The following is a 20,727-nucleotide window of genomic DNA, read 5'->3' on the forward strand; positions in this document are numbered from 1 at the left end:
CTGCCCTCCCCTGGGGTTGCCTCTGTCTTATTCTGCCCAAGCACAGAGGGACAAATGGAACAGAAGTGCCAGCTCCCATGCCCAGGAGTCCGCCCTCAGTGCCATGTCCCACACCCCACACGCACCCCATCTTCCAAACAGAAATGGCACTGCTGCCTCATCATGTAGTGTTTTCCAAAATTCCACAAGAAATGGGTTTATAACAGTAAGCAGCAAACACGTACCTACACACACACACACACACACACACACACACACGAGCCGATAAAAGATAACACGACTCGAGCTAAAACTCTATGAAATGACCCCATCCCTCACTCTGATGCTTTCTTTACCACCCGACTCTGTTTCATTCCATGAAGTCAATCATTTCATGATGCACTAAGGGGTCGCAACCAGAGTTCAGAACTCTCTGGTCTACGACAGCTCTCCACCACCCTTCGCCAGGGGCCACGGATGACCACTGGAGAGTCCGTGTGGGACTGAAGGAGGAGCCCTGGGAGCAGCTGGTGGCCCTGACACAAAGGGTTGGTCCCGTTCACAACCTGGACTTAGCTGTCTGACCACAAGAGGCGTCCTTGCAGAGACGCACTAGACCAGGGAACAGAAGGTACTAACAGTCGAAAAGCCATTTCTGCCAAGTGTGAGGAGAAAACTTTTCTCTTAAGGGAGAGTTTTGTTGCTGACTGAGGAAAAACTAGACATTTGCTACCGCTGGTCAATTTTCCCAAGGTCAAGGAGGAGCCAGGGGAGGTTCTCTTAGGGAAGCTTTGTGAAATAAGTCTCTGTGATGCTCCTTTTGGCCACAGAGAGCACCCTGGTGAGGAGCCTCGCCGTCCCCAGCTGCCCTCAGATGCAGGGAAGAACCGGGGAGAAAGGGCGCAGAGCAGGAAGAGGCAGAGCTGGGATTGGTCTTACTCATCTTCACACCCATCAGCAATCCCTCCCGAGCACCCACGATGCACTAGGCACCGTGCTGGGCTCTGGCATTATGATGGTAAACACGACATGGCTGCGTCCTCTTGGTCCTTGCAGGCCCCAGGGTCTAGTGGGTAAGCAGGGATAGCATGGCACTTATTACTTAGCTGTCTCTGCTTAAAGCTGCTGGTGAAGGTCACAGGCCTCTTACTGTTGAGCTTAAGAGATGAGGAGAACAGCCCAAAGGAAAAACCAAACTACATACAGCAGGCTTGATGCCGGTGAGGAATCTGCCAGTGACGAAGCCGCCAGCCCTGGGGGTGAACTCATACGGCTCGAAGCAGGGCAGTGACTTGCCAGATGCCATCAGCGGGGGTCTCCGGCCTTCCAGTTCGATCTGGCCCAGCAGGCACGAGATCTGGGAGAAATGAAACCCAAAGGCAACTGAAGACCCACATGCTCGTTAAATGATGCTCTGTCCCAGCAGGGGATGGGGGGGCCTCCTCTTCCAGAAAAACTGCATGGGATCCAAGGCCAACCTAGATTGCTAAACGAGCCCAGAAAGCTGACCTTTCAGGAAGATAACTATGTCTTCCTTTCCATGACGGCAATTTTCGCATTTGGACTCAGTTGAAATGGACGGTGTTTGTAAAAGCAGCCGCGTTTCAGAAGCATCACGTGCTATACTTGGACAGGACCCTCAGGTCCTCACAGGGAAACTGAGACTATAGCAGAAAAAACAGTTTACTGTGATCTTTAACAGTCTCAGGTCAAAAGAGAATAAAACTGCATTAATGTTCTTGGGGGGAGAAGAGCAGCGGGTCTGGATTTTATTTAGTCAAAAGGGCTTCCCGATGGCCTCCAGCCTTTTAAGCCCATTCCTATTGCTCTCTACTCACCAGATAATGAGATGGTCCTTGAGACCCTCTCAAGGTCATCAAGATATTTTTTTAAAAGTTGCTAAAATTTGTGAAAATGCTGTGATAGCACTGCAGTAATTGCTCCTCCATAATGAGCCAAAAACTAAAGGTTAAGAAACTTCTAGGACAATGCCTACAATGTAACACGAAATGAAAACAGCAGACCGTGCAACACTTCAGGATCTCAGCTAAGATTATAAATACACACACACCGTGTTCATATATAACGTGACTATGTATAATCATACCGTATGTACGTTTACAACAGGTATCTGTTTGGTACACGTCAGTATCTGGATACTTGTGTCAGTATCTGTCTACAACACTTAACAGTGGTTAGCACCTGCACTGATTTCCACATACTTTTGTATTTTTCAGCACTTGCCCCATTTTGTACGGAATGTGGATCCTTTTAAAAATAGAAACAAATCTGAAAAGTGCCTCCTGCAACTATCCCACCCTTCTGCAAACCAGCCAGCACCCGCCGTGGCTCATACCTGCATGGTATTCACAGTTGAACCTTTGGCTCCAGACTGCACCATCATATGCAAGTTGTTCTCTGGGAACGGTCTGTGCAGGCCGAAAGGCATGCATGCCTGCAGATGGAACACACGCACTGGTCATGACTCACCCTCTTGGGAATCCCAGGTTCAGAAGGTAAATCCAGGATGCAGGAGCCAACACAGACTATTTATCTAGAGAGGCGCCAGAGCCCACGCGAGGCAAGAAGTCTCATCTGGCAGCAACCCTTTGGCTAGAAGCCCTAGAGAGAAGTCTAAAGGATGGCCCAGTACAGCAGAAACTTACACAACATTTTAAATCAACTATACTCCAAAAAAACTAAAAAAAAGAAAAAAAAAAAAAAAAGGATGGCCCAGGGTGCTGCGTTCTCTTGACACCTCTGCCAGGAAGCCGGAAAGGAGATGCAGAGGGGCCAGCATCTCCAGTTCATGATTCTGAAAAGCAGCTGGTAAAAAATAAAACCTAAGGTGGTGCCCTTGGGAACCTGTCCAGCAGAGCATGGCCTGGCCCTGGACAGTACCAATGATGACCAATGTCTGTGTCACATTCACGTTTCCCAACATGCTGCCCAAGTACCAAGCAGGAGGCTCACCTTGGCTCCTGGGCCAGCGGAAGCTGGCAAAGCCCCCAGGGGGACCAGGGAGATGCTGAGGTGGGGAGAGCTCTGAGTCTATCTAAGCTTCTGCCTAGGGTTGCAGAGACCCAGCCCCACACAGGAGAGGCAGAGTGGATGGGAAGAGATGGAGGAACAAGAAATAATCCTAAGATGCTTCTGAGACAACGCCCCACCTGCAGCATCCCCAGTCAGCCCTAGAAGCTGAGCCTGGTTTTCACACGGTACTGGAGGGCTCCTCTGAACAACGCCTCTCAAGGACGGAACTGTACCAACAAGGTCTGCATTCTTGGCAGCTGAGGGGATGCTGACAGCCAGTCAGAGGACTCTGCGAGCAAACACTGACTTCTGTTGGGCACTGGCCACGCCTCCCTCCCTCCTCCTCAGGTGGGGCCTCAAGGCCCAGGAGGTAGGGTGAGGGCCAGGTCGGCTCCTTCAAGCCGCAGGATTGGGAGCCCCAGCTCTGGGCTGAGAAGGCGAGAGAACGGGGTCTGCCATCCTGGCTTGTGCGGGGACGTCCCTCTCCTTTCTCAGCTGTGCAGGAAGGGGCTCTGGAGGGCTGGCAGGGTGCTCACCTCACCCAGGGCACTGTGCAGATTAGCTCCTGAATCCTCCCTGCAAGCCCACGAGGCAGGTGCTCTTCCCATCCCCATCTCCCTGGGGGAGGACACCTGGCTCAGACCGCTCACATCACACAAGGCCCGAGATCTCACAGCAAGTCCGCGGCAGAGCCGGGATTCGAACCCAGGCCTTCACCCCTGGGTCCCCCATACAAGCAGCACTGGTGGTTTGGATCCTTCATTCTGCCCCTCCGCCCTGCAGTGGCCCCTGGGAAAGATGTCCTTCCATCCCCTTTAATGCAGTTACCCCAAAATACAAACATTTAAAATGAAAAATAGTGGGGAATTCCCTGGTGGTCCAGTAGTTAGGACTCGGTGTTTTCACTGCCAAGGACCTGGGTTCAATCCCTGGTCGGGGAACTAAGATCCTACAAGCTGTGCGTGGTCAAAAAAAAAAAAAAAAAAAAAAAAAAAAAAAAAAAAAAAAAAAAAAAATGCCTTTTTTTTTTAGTTTTACAGATAAAAGTAAATGAAAGCTCGAATAGTGGCTGAACAAACACAGGCAGTGCTGGGCTACATTCTAAGTTGTTAGTGAAGAGAAGGTACTCTTGTGCCCGATTGTTCCATTCCTTCACACCGAGACAAGCTTCCCTTTGCTTCTACATTCAGATAGCACCCTTCTGTTCCCACTTAACGGTAGTCAGTTTACAGTACAGCTGATCATGTTACAGCTTTAATTACATTCCACACCTGAGTTCAAAAAAAAAAAAAAAAAAAAAAAAAAAAAGAAACAAAGAAAAATAGAGCAATGCCTTCTTTCTCAGCATTCATCAAAGACCTTTCCAGACCCCAACGGGGTGAGGGAATGAAGCCCTTGGCTTTTCAAAACGATCAATTCTACTCGCCCCACCTCACGTCTCACCTAGTCAGCTATTAAACAGCCAAATTGCTCCAAAGAGCCCAGAGTGAGAATCAAAATGTAATTTTTTAAAAAACCAGCATTCAAAATGGTGGCGGTAAGTGCACACACTGCTGGACTAACCTTGTTAATTTCATTGCTGTAATGATTCACTTCCTCCTTGAACTTCAGATCAATCATGTTAAAATCCCTCTGGTCTTTGCCCAGATGGGCATCCTGCCACTTCCCTCGGACCTCATCACACGATGCCACTTCTGGAAGGTTTAACGCAGCCCTGACAGCCTAGAATGAGAAAAGGAAAACGTTGAAGGCTGCAGCCAAGTGAGGAGGGTGTGGAGCCCAGCCAACCCTCTGCGGCAGGCAGTAGCCACCCAGGCCCTCCTCACCCGGGGCCCACAGTGGGTGGACTCTTCAATGATCCTGTGTCTCCTGACATCTGCCTTCGGCTTGACCAAAATGTCTTCCACGCCTGTGAAGTGAAATAGACAAGCTTGGATGCGACCGGGCCTGACTTCTCACCAGGCTGTGAACTTGGTGAGGTCAGGGCACGGAGCATGGTGCCACGCGTGCAGGGAGCACTTGGACAATGATGGTGACATTCATATCACCATTAAGACACTGCTACCATCCCTTACGGGCTTACCATTTTACACATGACAAAACTTAAGGCTCGAACTTGAGTCCAGAGTTCCAGTAGCAGAGAGTAAATCCAAGCCCACGTCCCAAACTTGTGCTCTTAGCCACCAGCTATACTCCCTCCATTCAATAAAAACATGTTGGATGGATGGGCTAGAGGTGAAGATGACGTTTTGGGTGAAAAACTTGAGTTTGAGGGAAGAAGAGAGGGAGGGAGAGGACATCCTAGTTTTGACTCCCAGGAGTCACACTGCGTAGGGCCCAGACTATATGGTTGTGAGAACGCGAGTGCAGGCACACACACAGACATGCTCGAGCCTGGGGGACAGGGACCACCACCGCAGGGTCCCCGTCACTGCACTGGAAGGAGGAAAGCCTGGGTCACTTCAGTTAAGCCTGTCCTTCTGGCTTCAAAGGGCTGAGGAATTCCTCACCTTGGGCAAGAAGTCTTCCCACTTTCTCTTTCAATGAACTATTTTCTGTCTACATCTGAGAGCTACTGGACTCCAAAGTCCCTCGGCCAAGGTCCGAGTGGGAAGGGAGACAAAGGCTGCACTGTTCCAAAGCGGGGCTAAGGTGGCTGGGACTCCCACATGCAAAGTCCTGGAAGCTTGAGAGCCTCTAAAGAACTTGTGTGAGCAGGAGGGGAAAGAAACTGTCCCTCTGCGAGGAAGCCACAACCATGAAAGTGGGCCCTTCCACGGGGTCAGCTCCAGACCGCCTTGCTGTCCCTCCAGCGGCCTCCGGCTGTGAGGGCTAGAAGGCAGCATGGCTGCGAGGGCTAGAAGGCAGCATGGCTAGCCTGCCCTCCGAGCTCGACGCCCAGCTTGGCCCTGCGCCCTCCCAGTCTCTCGGCACCTGATGGTCTTTGCACTTTGGCCAGTTTCTCCTCGTACCGTGTGCTGAGCAGAGCTGCTTGTTAGGTTTGATCCTCGTCACTGTCTGGGTGTGGGATCTTCCTCTACTTTTCGCTTTGAAAGATATTTGCTCAAGGGTGTTCATCCCAGCAATATCGTGACAACCAGGAAAGAGCTTAAATGTCTCATAACAGGAACTGGTTAAGTAAGCTACGGTACATCTACACAAGTAGAAGAGTCTGTAGCCACAGACCTGAGGATGTCGGTTTATATTTGCTCACCCAAGAGGACATTTATAAAACACGTCTGCAACTGGAGGGAGGGGGGCGGATTACAAAACACTAGGTCGTGTAGGATCCCCTTTTTTCTGAATGTGTCTGCACTTGGCAAGTCTAGAAAGACACACATCAAATCGACATTGGTGGTTATCCCTGGCAGCTGAATGCTGGGTGATTTTAAATTATTTTCACACCTGTACTACATTATTTTGACTTATCCACAATTAATATAAATTATACAATTACGCAGGCCCCGCTGCAGGCCGACGAGCCAACTCCAGCTGCGGCAGGCCCACCGGCCCCACGTCTACGCGGACATGGGGTCTCAGTCCCACCGCTGCTGGTCTTGTCAGCTGGACGATTCCCACGCTCACTGGGGCTCCGGTTCAGCACGCAGCCGTCACCCACTCCTCACAGGAAACTGCCGGAGGGCTCGGACTCCGCTCTGCGTACCTGGAGACACGCTGCCCTGAATGAGCTCGGGGCACAGAAGGCATCTGCACACATGTTTTCTAACTTCCTGAACAGCGGGCTCTCATTTCCAGGGAGGAAACCAGAGTTCCTCTCCCTGTCTTAGGATCACCCAACAGGTCTGCCCCAACATGGTGTTTCCAACCTCACCTGCTGCATCGGGAGGTGTAGGCAGCTCTGACAACAGGAAGGGCCCTAGACGGAGGGTGGAGGATTCTGCACTGGAGGATTCTGGGAGGGCACTTGCAAGAGAGAATGGAGGTGAGTGTGAGTGTGAAAACATCGGTCTCAGGGACCGAAAACCAGAAAGGGTGGGGCTGAGAAAGGGACAGAATGGAAATGGAGATGACGGTGCAGGGGGGTGTCATTCTGTGCTAGGTGAAGAAACATGGGGTTGGGGGGCGGGGGAAGCACTCAGAAGGAGCAAGGCTGTGAAGTGTGGCTGGTGGCCGAGTGAGGATGCCTTTGTCGAAGGAGCCCGGCTGTCCCCCTGGAGGCTGCCAGGAGAGCCGGGGAGACATGCTGGTGTGCGTGCTGGCCAGGGGAGGGGCCAGGGCCACCTGCCCACACTCACCCAAAGTGAAGCCTCTGTAGAGCTGCAGGTAGGCGGTGAAGAGGCGGGCCAGGCAGGTGAGAACCTTGCCGCTGGTCTCCCCGCCGTAGATCTCGTAGCAGCAGTGGACCAGGCCGTAGGCGGAGCTCCCGTAATGCGCCTTGTCCAGCACCCCGCAGAGCAGCTCCCCTTCCCTGATGATCACCTGCAGACGGACGGCCACCAACGCTGGGTTGGAGGCAACGCCTCCTGTGTGAGGCCCCCAACCCCACCCCATCTCGTGTCTTGTTAACCTTATTGTAACCTGCCTCAAGCCCTTGATGCCAAGAAGACTACACACACACACACACACACACACACACACACAGATATTTCAGTGTGTTCTTATGCCCCGTGCTCCTTCCACCCATCCGTACTGACTTAAAGTCAAGGATCCTTGACAAAAACCTTGTGACTGGAAATGAGAACACCTAGCGTCTAAACTTCATAACCGTGACCTTGGCCTAGGTACTCCCTTCCTTGTACCCTGGGAATAAGAAAAACACAACCTTTTGGATATCATTTAAGGCCTGAATTTGTACTTCCATAAAGTTGGGTTCAAGCATTAGAAGCTAATTCAAGGAAGGACTTCCAGTTGCACGGTGCCACACACATTAAGTGTATAATCTAGGAAGGGAAAGAAGAGGGGCAGCTTGGGTTCCAAATGCGATGTGTGTTAGACCCTGTGACAAAGCACTTGTGAGCTGGGGCCTTGGGGATACTCCCCCACCAAGAGCACACAGAGGCCTTGGCAATCTTTAGTGTGTCGCTCTCCTACAGCAGCACCGTGCCCCCCGGGTTTGGCTGCCCTGGGGCTGCCCCCAAGGCCTGGTTCCTAAGCATAGAGCTGGGAGGTGTGAAACCTCACAGCAGCGTAATGATCTTCAGCCTCTCAGGGGTCTCAGGGGAAAACACAGGGTCTGCATTTCCAAGCTTTGCTGAGTCAAGTTCAGAGGCCTTCTGCCAGAGAAGCCTTTCCGTGCTGGTTATGAGTTTTATACTGAGAGTCAAATGCTAATGGTCAACTCTTACTCTTTCCAAAACCGAAGTCGACACAGTTTGGGTACAACTTCTTCCCTTCAGGCACGACTCCTCTTTCTGTGCACATGTCTCCATTTCTCTGTCTCGATTTCAAATCAAGCTGCCTAAACCCAGGACCGGAAGTCTCCAACCCATACAGCTGGGCAGCCATACCTGGGACTCGCACATAGAGTCGGGGTTAAAGCCGGGAACGGGCCGAGGAGACTCCTTCACCCAGGCCTTCCCGCCAATCTTCGCCTTTCCTGACAAGTTCAGTGGGACGTGATCCTCTGGGATTATGTTGATGAGCAGCGTGGACACAACCTGGAAAGAAAAAGAAGACAAAGCTGATGGAGGGAAGAAAAGCTGAGACGTTCCCTTTTAGGACCCCCGTCCCTCTTCATCCTGAAAGGCAGACAGCTCCATTCTGATGAGCTGCAGGTGAAGCAGAAAACAACAAACAAAAAAACACCACCAACAAAAAAGGGACAGTTTCTTGTCTGTGAGACAAGATCTCAGTTTTTACTTTTCTGCTTACATGACTTAGGAGGGACTTTAGGATTGGAAACAAACACATACCACTAAGAACTTCACTTCTTCTTAGAGTGAAGAATCCCCTAGACGTGAAATCAAGTTCTTGAATAGACCAAAGGAAGAAAAGGAAAATAAACTGCTGTGCGATCACAGCAGAGAAAGATTTAAATTTGTATGTGGTTAAAAACGAAAACAAAAAAGGGAAAACAAAGACAGCAGGGTTGAGAGAGATGGCGGGGCTCGTAACACCGCCCTCTGCCAGGGAAAGGCAGCTCTGACACGTGAGCCCCAGGACTGAGGCAAAGGTCCAAGAACACCCGTCAGAGGCATCCTTCTCTCATTTTCAGGCCACATCAAAAGAGATGACAATTATCACATACAGTTAGTAATGTCCTCCCACAGAACAGTGCTGACTTTCTGGGGGGCACCAAGGAGGAAAGGATATACAGACTAAGAATCCAGAGTCTTCCCTCTGAAGAGCTCCACAGAGGAGGCCCGAGGTATGTGACTGAGAAGCAGGCTGCCGTGGAGCTTCGGGGATAACGGGGTGTCCCAGGGTCCACTCCATCACTGACTGGTCGTGGGCTGGGGGGCAAAGGGTTACGTTCTCTTAGCCTTAGCATTGCTCACATGTAGCACAGAGATGAGCTCGGTTCATTCGTTCAGCAATTATACATCGAGGGCTTACTTTGAGCCAGGCGCTGGGGGAGTCATGAATAAAACAGTCTCTGCCCTCAGTGGAGCCTCCAATCCCGAGGCGATCCATGGTTTGGAGGAAAATAAAGCGGGGAAGGAGGACCCAGAGTAGAGCAGGGGGAGAGAGTACCTGGGATTTTACACAAGACAGGCAGGGAAAGCCTCACCACGAAGGAGAAGGGAGCCCTGCAGAGGTCAGATCATGCGTTTTGGGCAGAAGGCTTTTCGTTTGAGTGAGAAGGAAAGGTAACTGGAAAGTTTTGATCAAAGGAGCGACGTGCTCGGATTTAACTTTTAGCAGGATCACCTGTTCCAAATACATTCCTGGTCTGGACTTTGAAGCTAAATAAATATTGCAAAGAATAAGCCTCCCAACTGACACTGACAAGAAGGACTGACACTTTGGAAGCAGTTATTAAGGCGTCCTGAGTGGGGAGCACATGGGACGCTGTCTCTGTGTGAGGTCCATCACAGAGCGCGCTGGTGACGTGACTGCTCGGCCACCCAATGGCTCCCACACAATTCACTTCTACGTAGCTAATACCAGAAATAAATTTATTTGACTGGGATTAATTATGGCTACTGAAAGGCCGGGGAGTCCTTCCCCTGCCCAGTTGGGCCCATCAGTATGGCCATCCACTCAATACACGACTGCCAGCAGGAGGCCAAGAGAGGCGATTTCACAAACAGCTGCTCCACAGAGAAGCCATATGGGGGCAGCCGTACCTGGGGATGACCACGGGTCAGCTCCACAGAGGCCAAGAGCACGCATTCCCAAAGACACAGCAGGCTGGGGGCAGGCAGACCGGTCAGACAGGTCCAGGGCTGAGGAGGGGCTGGGAGCCATCGGCTGGCATCAACAGCTCTTTGTGTGCCTGTGCCCTACAAAGAAGTATCTATATGTGCACAATGGGGTCGGGGCAGCTACGGGAGCAGCTGTCTTTTCACGCATGTGCTCCGGGAACCAGGGACAGCTGGCAACAGCATCGTTAAAGGAAGCAGACAACAGTCCTTGTTATCCCTCAGAAAATGACCAGGAAGGTCATGGCCCCCGTGCTTCACAAGGCTGGCACCGCCAGGAGAGGGGGTGAGGAGTAAAGGCAGGAGGGTGACTTCCCTGGGATGCTGACCACAAGATGCACTTCAACCACAGTGTCACATGCCCAGTTGGGAGCGCCAGCTGGGCACAGTCAGGATGGAAAGTCTGAGAGAAAGGTAACATATGTATCCAACCATCTAAGGACAGGGAGATGTTACCTGCCACCTCATTTGTAAAATCAAGGGGGCAGTAAAAGCGTTTGACAATCTCAATACCCTTTCATGATAAAAAACACTCAACAAACTGGGAATAGGAAGGAACATCATCAACCTAATAAAGGGGAGGCATCAATGAAAACCCTACATCTACCATTCTCAGTGAGCAAAGACGACGCTTTCTGCCTAAGATCAGGAACAAGAAAAGAATGTGTGCTCTTGCCACTCTATTCAACAGAGGTTCTAGCCAGGGCAATCAGGCATGGAAAGAATAAAGCTGCTTTCAGATTGGAGAGTAAGAATGAAAACTACCTCTAATTGCAGATGACATAAACTTACGTAGAGAGAACCCGAAGGAGTCCACAAAAAATTATTAGAGCTACTAAATGACTTCAGCAAAGCTAAAGGATTTAAGATCAACATTCAAAAATCAACCGTAGGGCTTCTCTGGTGGTGCAGTGGTTAAGAATCTGCCTGCCAATGCAGGGGACATGGGTTCGAGCCCTGGTCTGGGAAGATCCCACATGCCGCAGAGCAACTAAGCCCGTGTGCCACAACTACTGAGCCTGCGCTCTAGAACCCGCGAGCCACAACTACTGAGCCTGCGTGCCGCAACTACTGAAGCCTGCATGCCTAGAGCCCGTGCTCTGCAACAAGAGAAGCCACTGCAATGTGAAGCCCGCGCACCGCAATGAAGAGTAGCCCCTGCTCGCTGCAACTAGAGGAAGCCCGTGCGCAGCAACAAAGACCCAACTCAGCCATAAATAAATAAACAAATAAATTTGTTTTTAAAAAAATCAACCATATTTCTACACATTAACAATGAACAATCTGAAAATGAAATTAGGAAAACAATTCCATGTACAATAACATCACGAAGAATAAAATACTCAGGAATAAATTTAACCAAAGAAGTCCAAAACTTTTAAGTGGAAAACAATAACATACTATTTAAAGAAATTAAAGAAGATCTAAGTGAACGGAGAGACATCATGGATTGGAAGACTTCATATTGTTAAGATGGCAACACTCCCCAAATTGATCTACAGATTCAATGCAATCCCTGTTAAAATTCCAACTGCCAGTTTTACACAAGTGACAAGCTGACCCTACAATTCATATGGAAATGCAAGGCACCCCAAATAGCCAAAACAATCTTGAAAAAGATCAAAGCTGGAGGACTCACATTTCCAGATTTTAAAACTTATTTCAAAGCTACAGTAATTAGGACATGATATAGGCATAAAAATAGACATATTGATTAGCAGACTAGAAATGAGAGTCTAAAAATAAACCCATACACCTGTGGTTAACTGATTTTTAACAAGGGTGCTAAGAATATTCAATGGAGAAAGAATAGTTTTGTCAACAAATGGTGCCAAGACAACAGTGTTATCTACTGGCAAAAGAATGAAGCTGGACCCCTACCTCACACCACATAGATAAATTAACTCAAAATGGATCAAAGACCTACATGTAAGGGCTAAAACCATAAAACTCTTAGATGGAAACACAGCTGTAAATCTGTGTACCCTTGGATTAGGCAACAGATTCTCAGATGTGACAACAAAAGAAAAAGTCAATAAATAGGACTTCATCAAAATTAATATTTGTGTGTTAAAGGGCACTCTCAAGAAAGTGAAAAAACAACCCATATAATGGTACAAAGAGCCACAATATATAAAGAACTGTTAGAACTCAACAATTAAAAAGACGAACAACCCAATTAATAAATGGGCAGAGGGCTTGAATAGACATGTCTCCAAAGAAGATATTATAAATGGCCAGTAAGCATATGGAAAGATGCTCAATATTTTTAATCATTAGGGAAAGGTAAATGAAAACCACAACGAAACACCACTTTGCACCCACTAAGATGGTTATTTAAAAAATGAAAGACAAATAAGTGCTAGTGTGGATGTGGAGAAACTGGAACACTCATACATTGCTGGTGGAAATGTAAAATTGTATAGCTGCTTTGGAAAAACGTTTGGTAGTTCCTCAAAAATGTTAAACATAGAATTACCATATGACCCAGAAATTTCACTCATAGCTATATATTCAAGAGAATTGAAAGTACACATTCATATAAAAACTGGTGCACGAATACTCAATGCAGCCTTATTTATAACAGCCGAAAAGTGGAAACGAGCCAAATATTCCATTTATCAACTGACAAATGAATAAACAAAATGTGGTATAACCATACAATGGAATATTATTCAGCCATGAAAAGGAATGAGGTACTGTTCATGCTACGACATGGATGAATCTTGAAGACATTATGTTAAGTAAAAGTAACAAGCCACAAAAGCATACCTAACTTGTATGATACCATGTATATGAAATGTCCAAAACAGGCAAATCAACAGAGACAGAAAGTGATTGCCAGGGAATGGGGGAAGGAGGAATCAGGGCTGACTGCCAATAGGTACTGAGTTTCTTTTGGGGGTTATGGAATTGTTCTGGAATTAGTGGTGATGATTGTACAACATAAAGAATACACCGAAAAAAAAAATCACTGAATTATATACTTACCAAAAATGGTAACTTTTCTGGTAAGTATGAATTACATTTCAATAAAAAAAACAAGGATTCCAGACAAGATGACTTGAGGTCCTTACCTACACTAATATTCTAGAAGTGCATAATTTACTTTCTGGTCATAAACTATGCTAGGGAAGAAAGATCATACCTGCAACATTCTTTTAAACTGTGAGGGGAGGCAAAATCTACAAGAATTATAATTATTTATTATTTAAATTATTTATATGAAGCCTGTATTGAACTTTAAAAAATGTTCTAAAAATTAAATGGACTTCTTTTTAAAAAATGTTTTGAAATGTGTATACCCTTTAAGCCAACAATCACAATTCTAGGAATTCATTTAAAATATATACCAACGAAAAGTACACTAGTATAGATATAAGTGGGTGTCCACCACAGCACTGTTCAGAATAGTAAAAAACCAGGTTACAATCTACATGTCTGCCAATAGGAAATTCCCTGGCGGTCCAGAGGTTAGGACTCAGCGCTCTCACTGCCAGGGCCCTGGATTCGATCCCTGGTTAGGGAACTAAGATCCCACAAGCCACTCAGCGTGGCCAAAACCAAAACAAAACAAAAAAACCACCACAACAAAAAAACTGGACACTCATTAAATGTCTGCCAATAGAGAGACAGTTAAATCAATTATATATATCCATATTATTGGGTACAACACAGAATGGGTTAAGAAGAATGAAGTCAATCTACACGTACAGACACAGAATGAACCCCATGATACATCATTAAGTGAACTAAATATGTCACAAAGCAATTACAAGAAAGGTTCTGTCAACCTAGCACATGAAAACAGTTAAATAAACTTCATGCTATATTTGGAGTGTGTTAGGGTGGTTCAAATTAAAAATACAAACTGCCTGAAATAATGAGATTCCCTTTGGAGGACCTGGTGGCTCAATTAAAGTAAGCTCTCTTACAGACCAGTTAAAATTGAGGTCGACGTGCCTGAGGATGAGGTAAGTGCATGCCTCAGGCACCAGAATATCATGGATAAAGAAGTGGTCTTAAATACAAGCTCAAAATTGAATGTCAAATTTAATCACGGTTCATGGTTCGCCTGAGTAGGTATAATATGATTCCATTTTTATTTCTTTTCTATGAGAGTATGCACATACATGAAGAATGGGATTGGACAGAGAGGAAATTTTTCCTTTTTCCTTTCATATTACTGTCTCTTTATTTATTTATTTTTATACATTTATTTATTTTATTTATTTATTATTTTTGGTTGCATTGGGTCTTCATTGCTGCCGCAGGCTTTCTCTGATTGTGGAGAGCAGGGGCTACCCTTTGTTGTGCGTGCGGGCTTCTCATTGCAGTGGCTTCTCTTGTTGCGGAGCACGTGGGCTTCAGTAACTGTGGCTCGCCCGCTCTAGAGCACAGGCTCAGTAGTTGTGGCAAACGGGCTTAGCTACTCCGCGGCGTGTGGGATCTTCCCGGACCAGGGCTCGAAGCCATGTCCCCTGCATTGGCAGGTGGATTCTTAACCACTGTGCCACCAAGGAAGCCCTACTGTCTCTTTATTTAACGAAAAACTTACATTACTTCTATAGTTAAAAAGAATTTAAAGGGCAGAGATCTAATAAATGAAATCAGCAAGGTTGCTGAATCAAGGACAATATACAAAAATTAATTGTATTTCTATATACCAACCATAAACAATTAGGAAATTTAAAACATAATATTGGGCTTCCCTCGTGGCGCAGTGGTTGAGAGTCCACCTGCCGATGCAGGGAACACGGGTTCGTGCCCCGGTCTGGGAAGATCCCACATGCCGCGGAGCAGCCTAGGCCCATGAGCCATGGCCACTGAGCCTGCGCGTCCAGAGCCTGTGCTCCGCAACGGGAGAGGCCACAACAGTAAGAGGCCCGTGTACTGCAAAAAAACCCCAAAAAAACAAAAAACCCATAATATCATCTATAATAGCAAAACCTAGGAATGAATCTAATGAAAGATGAACAAGACTTTTATGTCACTGAAAGACATACTGTGTTCATAATTTGGAAGATTCAACACTGGAATGTAATCTCAAAAGAACTCCTGGCAGGTACTTTTTTGCAGAAATATACAATATGACTTTGAAATTTATATGGAAATTCACAGGGCCAAGAATATTCAAGATAGTCATGAAGAAGAACAAAGCTGGAAACTTTTACTATTGAAAATCAAAACTTACTATAAAGCTACAATAATTAAGACAGTGTGGTATTGGTGCAATGGGATCAAACTAATCGATGGAACTGAAATGAGTCCAGGAGTAGACCTACACATATACAATTAGTTGATTTACAACACAGGAGATACTAAAGAGCAGAGGAAAAACAATGGTCTTTTCATCAATGATGCTGTATCACCTGGATAGTCCTATGGGAAGGAAATGAATCCTGACCCCTTCCTCACATCAACAACATCCACAAAATTCAACTCCAGGCAGACAGTAGACCTAAGCATGAATGGGCAAACAATAAAGCTGCTTACCAATGATACAAGGAAATACCTTAATGACCTTGGGGCAGCCAAGTAGTTTTTATATAGGACTAGCCATAAAAGGCAAAGCCTGGTGAATTATATTACACAAAGAACTTCTGATCATTAGAAAACAGCATTAAGTGAAAGGGCAAAAAGGCCAGCCATCAAGCAGAAGGTATTTGTAATACACATATCTGGCATTGGACTTACACTAGAACATATTTCTAAAACTCTTACCTAGTAATAAGAGAATGGCATAGACTAAAAAAAAGGCAAAAGACTTGAACAGGCACTTCACAAAAGATGAGATCCCAGTGGCCATGAGCATATGAAGAGGTGCTCAACCTCACTTGTCATTAAGGAAATGTAAATTAAAACCACAATAAGACACCACTACACACCCATTTCAATGGCTAAATTTACACAGATGGGGGAAAAAACAATAAATAAAAGACACCCAAACGAAATGGGACAATAATAAGAAGTTCTGCTGAGAATAAGGAGTAACTGGAACTCTCATGCCCTGCTGGTAGAGGTGTAAATTGCTACAAGCACTTTGGAAACCTGTTTATTAAACTATTTATTAAAGTTGAAGGTAGATCTTATGACTCAGCAATTTGATTCCTTGGCATTTAGTCATCAGAATGCATATATATGCTCAGCAAAAGGCATGTACAAGAATGTCATAGTAGCCCTATTTGTAATAGCCAAATGAAGACGATCGAAGACAACCCAAATGTCCATCAACGGTAAAATGGACAAATATATAATGGTATATTCATATAATATAATACCACACGTCAACAAAAGTGAATAAACTATCACCATATGTGATGCCATGAGTGACTCACACAAAGATATGATTTACTCTATGATCCCATTTTTGTAAAGTTCAAGAAAAGACAAAACTTACCTATAGTGTTAGAAGTCAGGTGGGTGGCTACCTTTGGGGAGGGGCAGAAATTGAGAGGGGCCTGGAAGGGTCTTCTGGGGGTGTTGGTGATATTCTACTTTCTGATCTAGGTGACGACTTATGTGTTCACTTTGTGAACACTCATTGAGCTATATATGCTCGAGATCTGCAGTGACGGGCAAATCTTCCTTTACATGCTCTCTCATTTTCAACAAATGGTGAGAGACCTCCGATTCTTAGGTGGAAAGAAAACCACTCGAGAGGCTGTATAAAATGCCCTGGAGAAATAGCCTAACACTTAATTTTCTAGGGCAGTACAAATAAACTTCCCAAGCTAAGTTCCTTAATTACTGATTCAAAACATGGCTTTTCTCTGTAGAATCAGACTGAGTCACTAACAAATTCTTGCGCAGTGCAGTCACTCTTCCCCTTTTCATCTATTTGCAAAGAAATAACAGCCTGTACCAACCTCTCAAAAAACACTGAAAAATCTCAACTGCAACAGAAATAAAACCTGGGCCTATTTTCCAATTCGATTTCATTATAAAATAAGCATAGGCCAGGAATGTTAAACAGTGAAAAAGAAATTATTCCTAACACAAACCAAATTACTCTATCACTTTGATCTTTTTCATGTCAAAGTTTTTGCTCATATACATTTTTAACACGTTCCAACTGTGATTACACATAGAACTGTGTAGTCTATTTCTTCTTTCAACATTATGTCAGAGAATTTTCCAGACGGTTACATAACTTTTTAAAACCACTATTTTAAACAACTACATAATATCTTAACAAATGGATGTCCCACAATTTACTTAGCCCCAGTGCTGGGTATCTAGGTTTTTCTAATTTCTACTACTATAAACCACAATGTCATGGACTGCTCTTTTCAAGTTATCTTTTACTATACTTCAGATGATTTCCTTAGGCTGGATTCTCAGATTGAAGGGAATGAACATATTCGTAGCTCTAGATATACAGTCTTTGTCAACTATTTGGTTCTATTTTGAACTCACTGCTTATGTTTAAACAAAATCCTAATAAATTCTGGACACTTACTTAAGAATTAAAATCCCTTTATGTCCAAGATAACTTGAGATGACTTACAAAATAAAGACACATAAAAAAGAAATAATAAAAAGAATATAAGTGGACAAATACATATAACCAGCTGAACTGGGGGCTAGCAAACTACAGCCTATAGGCCAAATCTGGCCCACCATCTGTTTTTGTAAATAAAGTTAAATTGAATCGCAGTCATGCTCATTCATTTAAGCCTTGTCTATGTCTGCTTTCACGTGACAATGGCAGAGCTGAGCAGTTGTAACTCAGAGACTGGATGACCAACAAAGCCTAAAATATTTTCTCTCTGGATTTTACAGAAAAAGCTCACCAATCCCTGAACTAAACTTAACTGCAAAATTCCCCATCTATTCTGTTAAATCAACTTATGTTTCTGGCCAGGATAGAACAATGGTGACCTGATTTCACATCCACTAGAAACAAAAACAATAACAACAAAAGCAGACATGAACATGAAACGTGAATATAAAACAAAGGTTTTCAATACAGTGACCTTAGGAAATGGACAGGGATCAGCAAGGATATAGTACCCTTGAACTATCTATCACCTGAACCTGACTGACATTTACAGAGCATGCCACCCAACAACAGCGGAATACATATTATTTTTAAGGACACACAGATCATTTACCAAGACAGACTGTATTTGAAGACATAAAACAAATCTCAATAAATTGAAAAGGATTCAAGTTATCCAAGGTATGTTCTCTGGCCACAGTGGAATTAAATTTGCAATCAGTAATACAGACATCTGGAAAACCCCTAAATATTTGGAAACGAAATCATATACTTCTAAATAACTCAGGGGTCAAAAAAAGAGAAATTAGCAAGTATTCTGAAGTGAATGGAAATGAAAATACAACATGCTTAGGGGAAATTTTATATATAAAATGCCAGTATTAAAAAAAGGAAAAAAGTTTCAAATCAGTGACTTCTGTTTCAACCTTAAGTAACTAAAAAAGAAAAGCAAATCAAACCCAAAGTAAACAGAAGAAAGGAAATAAAGATCAAAGTGAAATCAATGAAACAGAAAACAGAAAAATAGAGAAAGTCAATAATAGCTGGTTCTCTGAACAATAAAACTGACACACCTCTAAGCAAACTGAGCAGGAAAAAGAGAGAAGACACAAATTACCACTATCAGAAATGAGACAGGGGACCCACCTTCAGATTCTACAAATAGAAAAGGAAAGTAAAGGAATATGATGAATAACTTTACACCTATAAATTCAATAACTTAGATGAAATTCCTTGAAAAAACAAAGCAGTAAAGTTCCTCTAAGAAGAAAGAGATAACCTATTTAGGTTATCTATTTAGCCCTATATGTATTAGAGAAATAGAAATTTTAGTTAAACAAACCTTCCTAAAGAGAAAACTCCAGGTCCAGACGGCTCCACTGGTGAATTCCACCAAACATTTAACGAAAAAATAATATCAATACTACACAAACTCTGGGGACTTCCCTGGTGGCACAGTGGTTAAGAATCCGCCTGCCAATGTAGGGTACACGGGTTCGAGTCCTGGTCCGGGAAGGTCCCACATGCCGCGAAGCAACTAAGCCCGCAAGCCACAACTACTGAGCCTGCACTCTAGAGCCCGTGAGCCACAACTACTGAGCCTACGTGCCACAACTACCGAAGCCCACGTGCCTAGAGCCTGTGCTCCGTAGCAAGAGAAGCCACTGCAATGAGAAGCCCGTGCACCGCAACGAAGAGTAGCCCTCGATCGCCGCAACTAGAGAAAGCCCATGCGCAGCAGTGAAGATCCAACGCAGGCAAAAATAAATTTATTAAAAAAAAAATACTATACAAACTCTTACAGAAAACGGAAGAAGAGTAAATACTTCCCAACTCATCCTATGAAGCCAATGTTACCCTGATACCAAAACCAGGCAAACATATGACAAGAAAACCACCTATCAAAATCCCTCATGTACACAGAGGCAAAAAATTCTACACAAAAGTTTAGCAAGTACTACCTCCTAACCAAGTAAGGTTTATCTCAGGAATACAAGTTGGCTCAGTAACTGAAAAGCAGTCAAGTCCCAGGTCCACAGATTTAAAGAACTGCAGAACTGGGAGAGACCTCAGGGCTCATCAACCTGAACCCTTTTGTTTTACAAATGAAGAGCTGAGGCTGACAGAGCCAAGGTCACATAACTGATTAAGTACAGTATGATGGTCTGGGTGTTAGAAAGTCCTGGGTTTGAATCCCAACTCTGGCTCCTACGGACTTGGGCATGTAACAGCTTCTCCAAAGTTCATTATCCTCATCTGCTAAATGGTGATAATGATGGCTTCTGCATCGCAGGTTGGTTGTGAGGGTTAAGTAAGATAACATATTTGAAGCACTCCCAACAAACCTTAACTACTGCTACCATCAGCACCACTGCCTATTACCACCATATCTGGCTTCTGAGGACACGGAGTTTAAGTTATGAGCAAAGGACAGAAACTATGCCGCTTACGCTTAGCAGACACGCCCTTGAAACCATCTATACCCAAAAACCCCATCAAAGAGAGAGTCAGACTATTGTTCGATTTGCCATTTCTGTTTCTGGCCTGGGCTCTCCTGGGAACCAAAACCTCTTTACTGAGTGGCCTGTTTCCTTGTTTTATAGCCACCATTTGTTTTCTCCCAATTACCTGCTTTCCTGTCCACAGCGGACAGGGCTTCAGGATGGCAGGAGGAAAGAGCTTCACACGTCCCACTCTGTCTGTGAGTCCTCGGTACACCAGCTCCATATACTGCTCCCGGCTGAAAAAGCAGCCTCGAATGGTCATGTTTGCACCCGAAACCATGTGATCTTGGATCAGCCCTGCCAATGGCTGGCCATCCTACAAACCAAAACAGATAAGAGGAGAACAAAGAAAAAACTGAAGTCGCATTCTAATTCCTAATCC

At 45.2% G+C, this 20,727-nt stretch overlaps 1 protein-coding gene across 1 annotated transcript in view; it reads right to left on the bottom strand.

Annotated features, from left to right (window-relative positions):
• The window catches only part of POLR1A (RNA polymerase I subunit A), a 76,181-nt gene that overhangs the window by 18,693 nt on the left and 36,761 nt on the right, over window positions 1-20,727 (bottom strand). The window contains exons 14-20 of the mRNA XM_024743882.1: window positions 20,470-20,661; window positions 8,481-8,630; window positions 7,269-7,452; window positions 4,839-4,921; window positions 4,576-4,734; window positions 2,336-2,434; window positions 1,184-1,336 (exon numbers count right to left, since the gene is read on the bottom strand). Of these exons, the coding sequence (XP_024599650.1) occupies window positions 1,184-1,336; window positions 2,336-2,434; window positions 4,576-4,734; window positions 4,839-4,921; window positions 7,269-7,452; window positions 8,481-8,630; window positions 20,470-20,661 (1,020 nt within the window). The remainder of the gene's footprint in view (window positions 1-1,183; window positions 1,337-2,335; window positions 2,435-4,575; window positions 4,735-4,838; window positions 4,922-7,268; window positions 7,453-8,480; window positions 8,631-20,469; window positions 20,662-20,727) is intronic.

The sequence above is a fragment of the Neophocaena asiaeorientalis genome, unplaced genomic scaffold (assembly GCF_003031525.2).
Source record: "Neophocaena asiaeorientalis asiaeorientalis breed wild unplaced genomic scaffold, Neophocaena_asiaeorientalis_V1.1 scaffold114, whole genome shotgun sequence".
Classification (NCBI taxonomy): domain Eukaryota; kingdom Metazoa; phylum Chordata; class Mammalia; order Artiodactyla; family Phocoenidae; genus Neophocaena; species Neophocaena asiaeorientalis.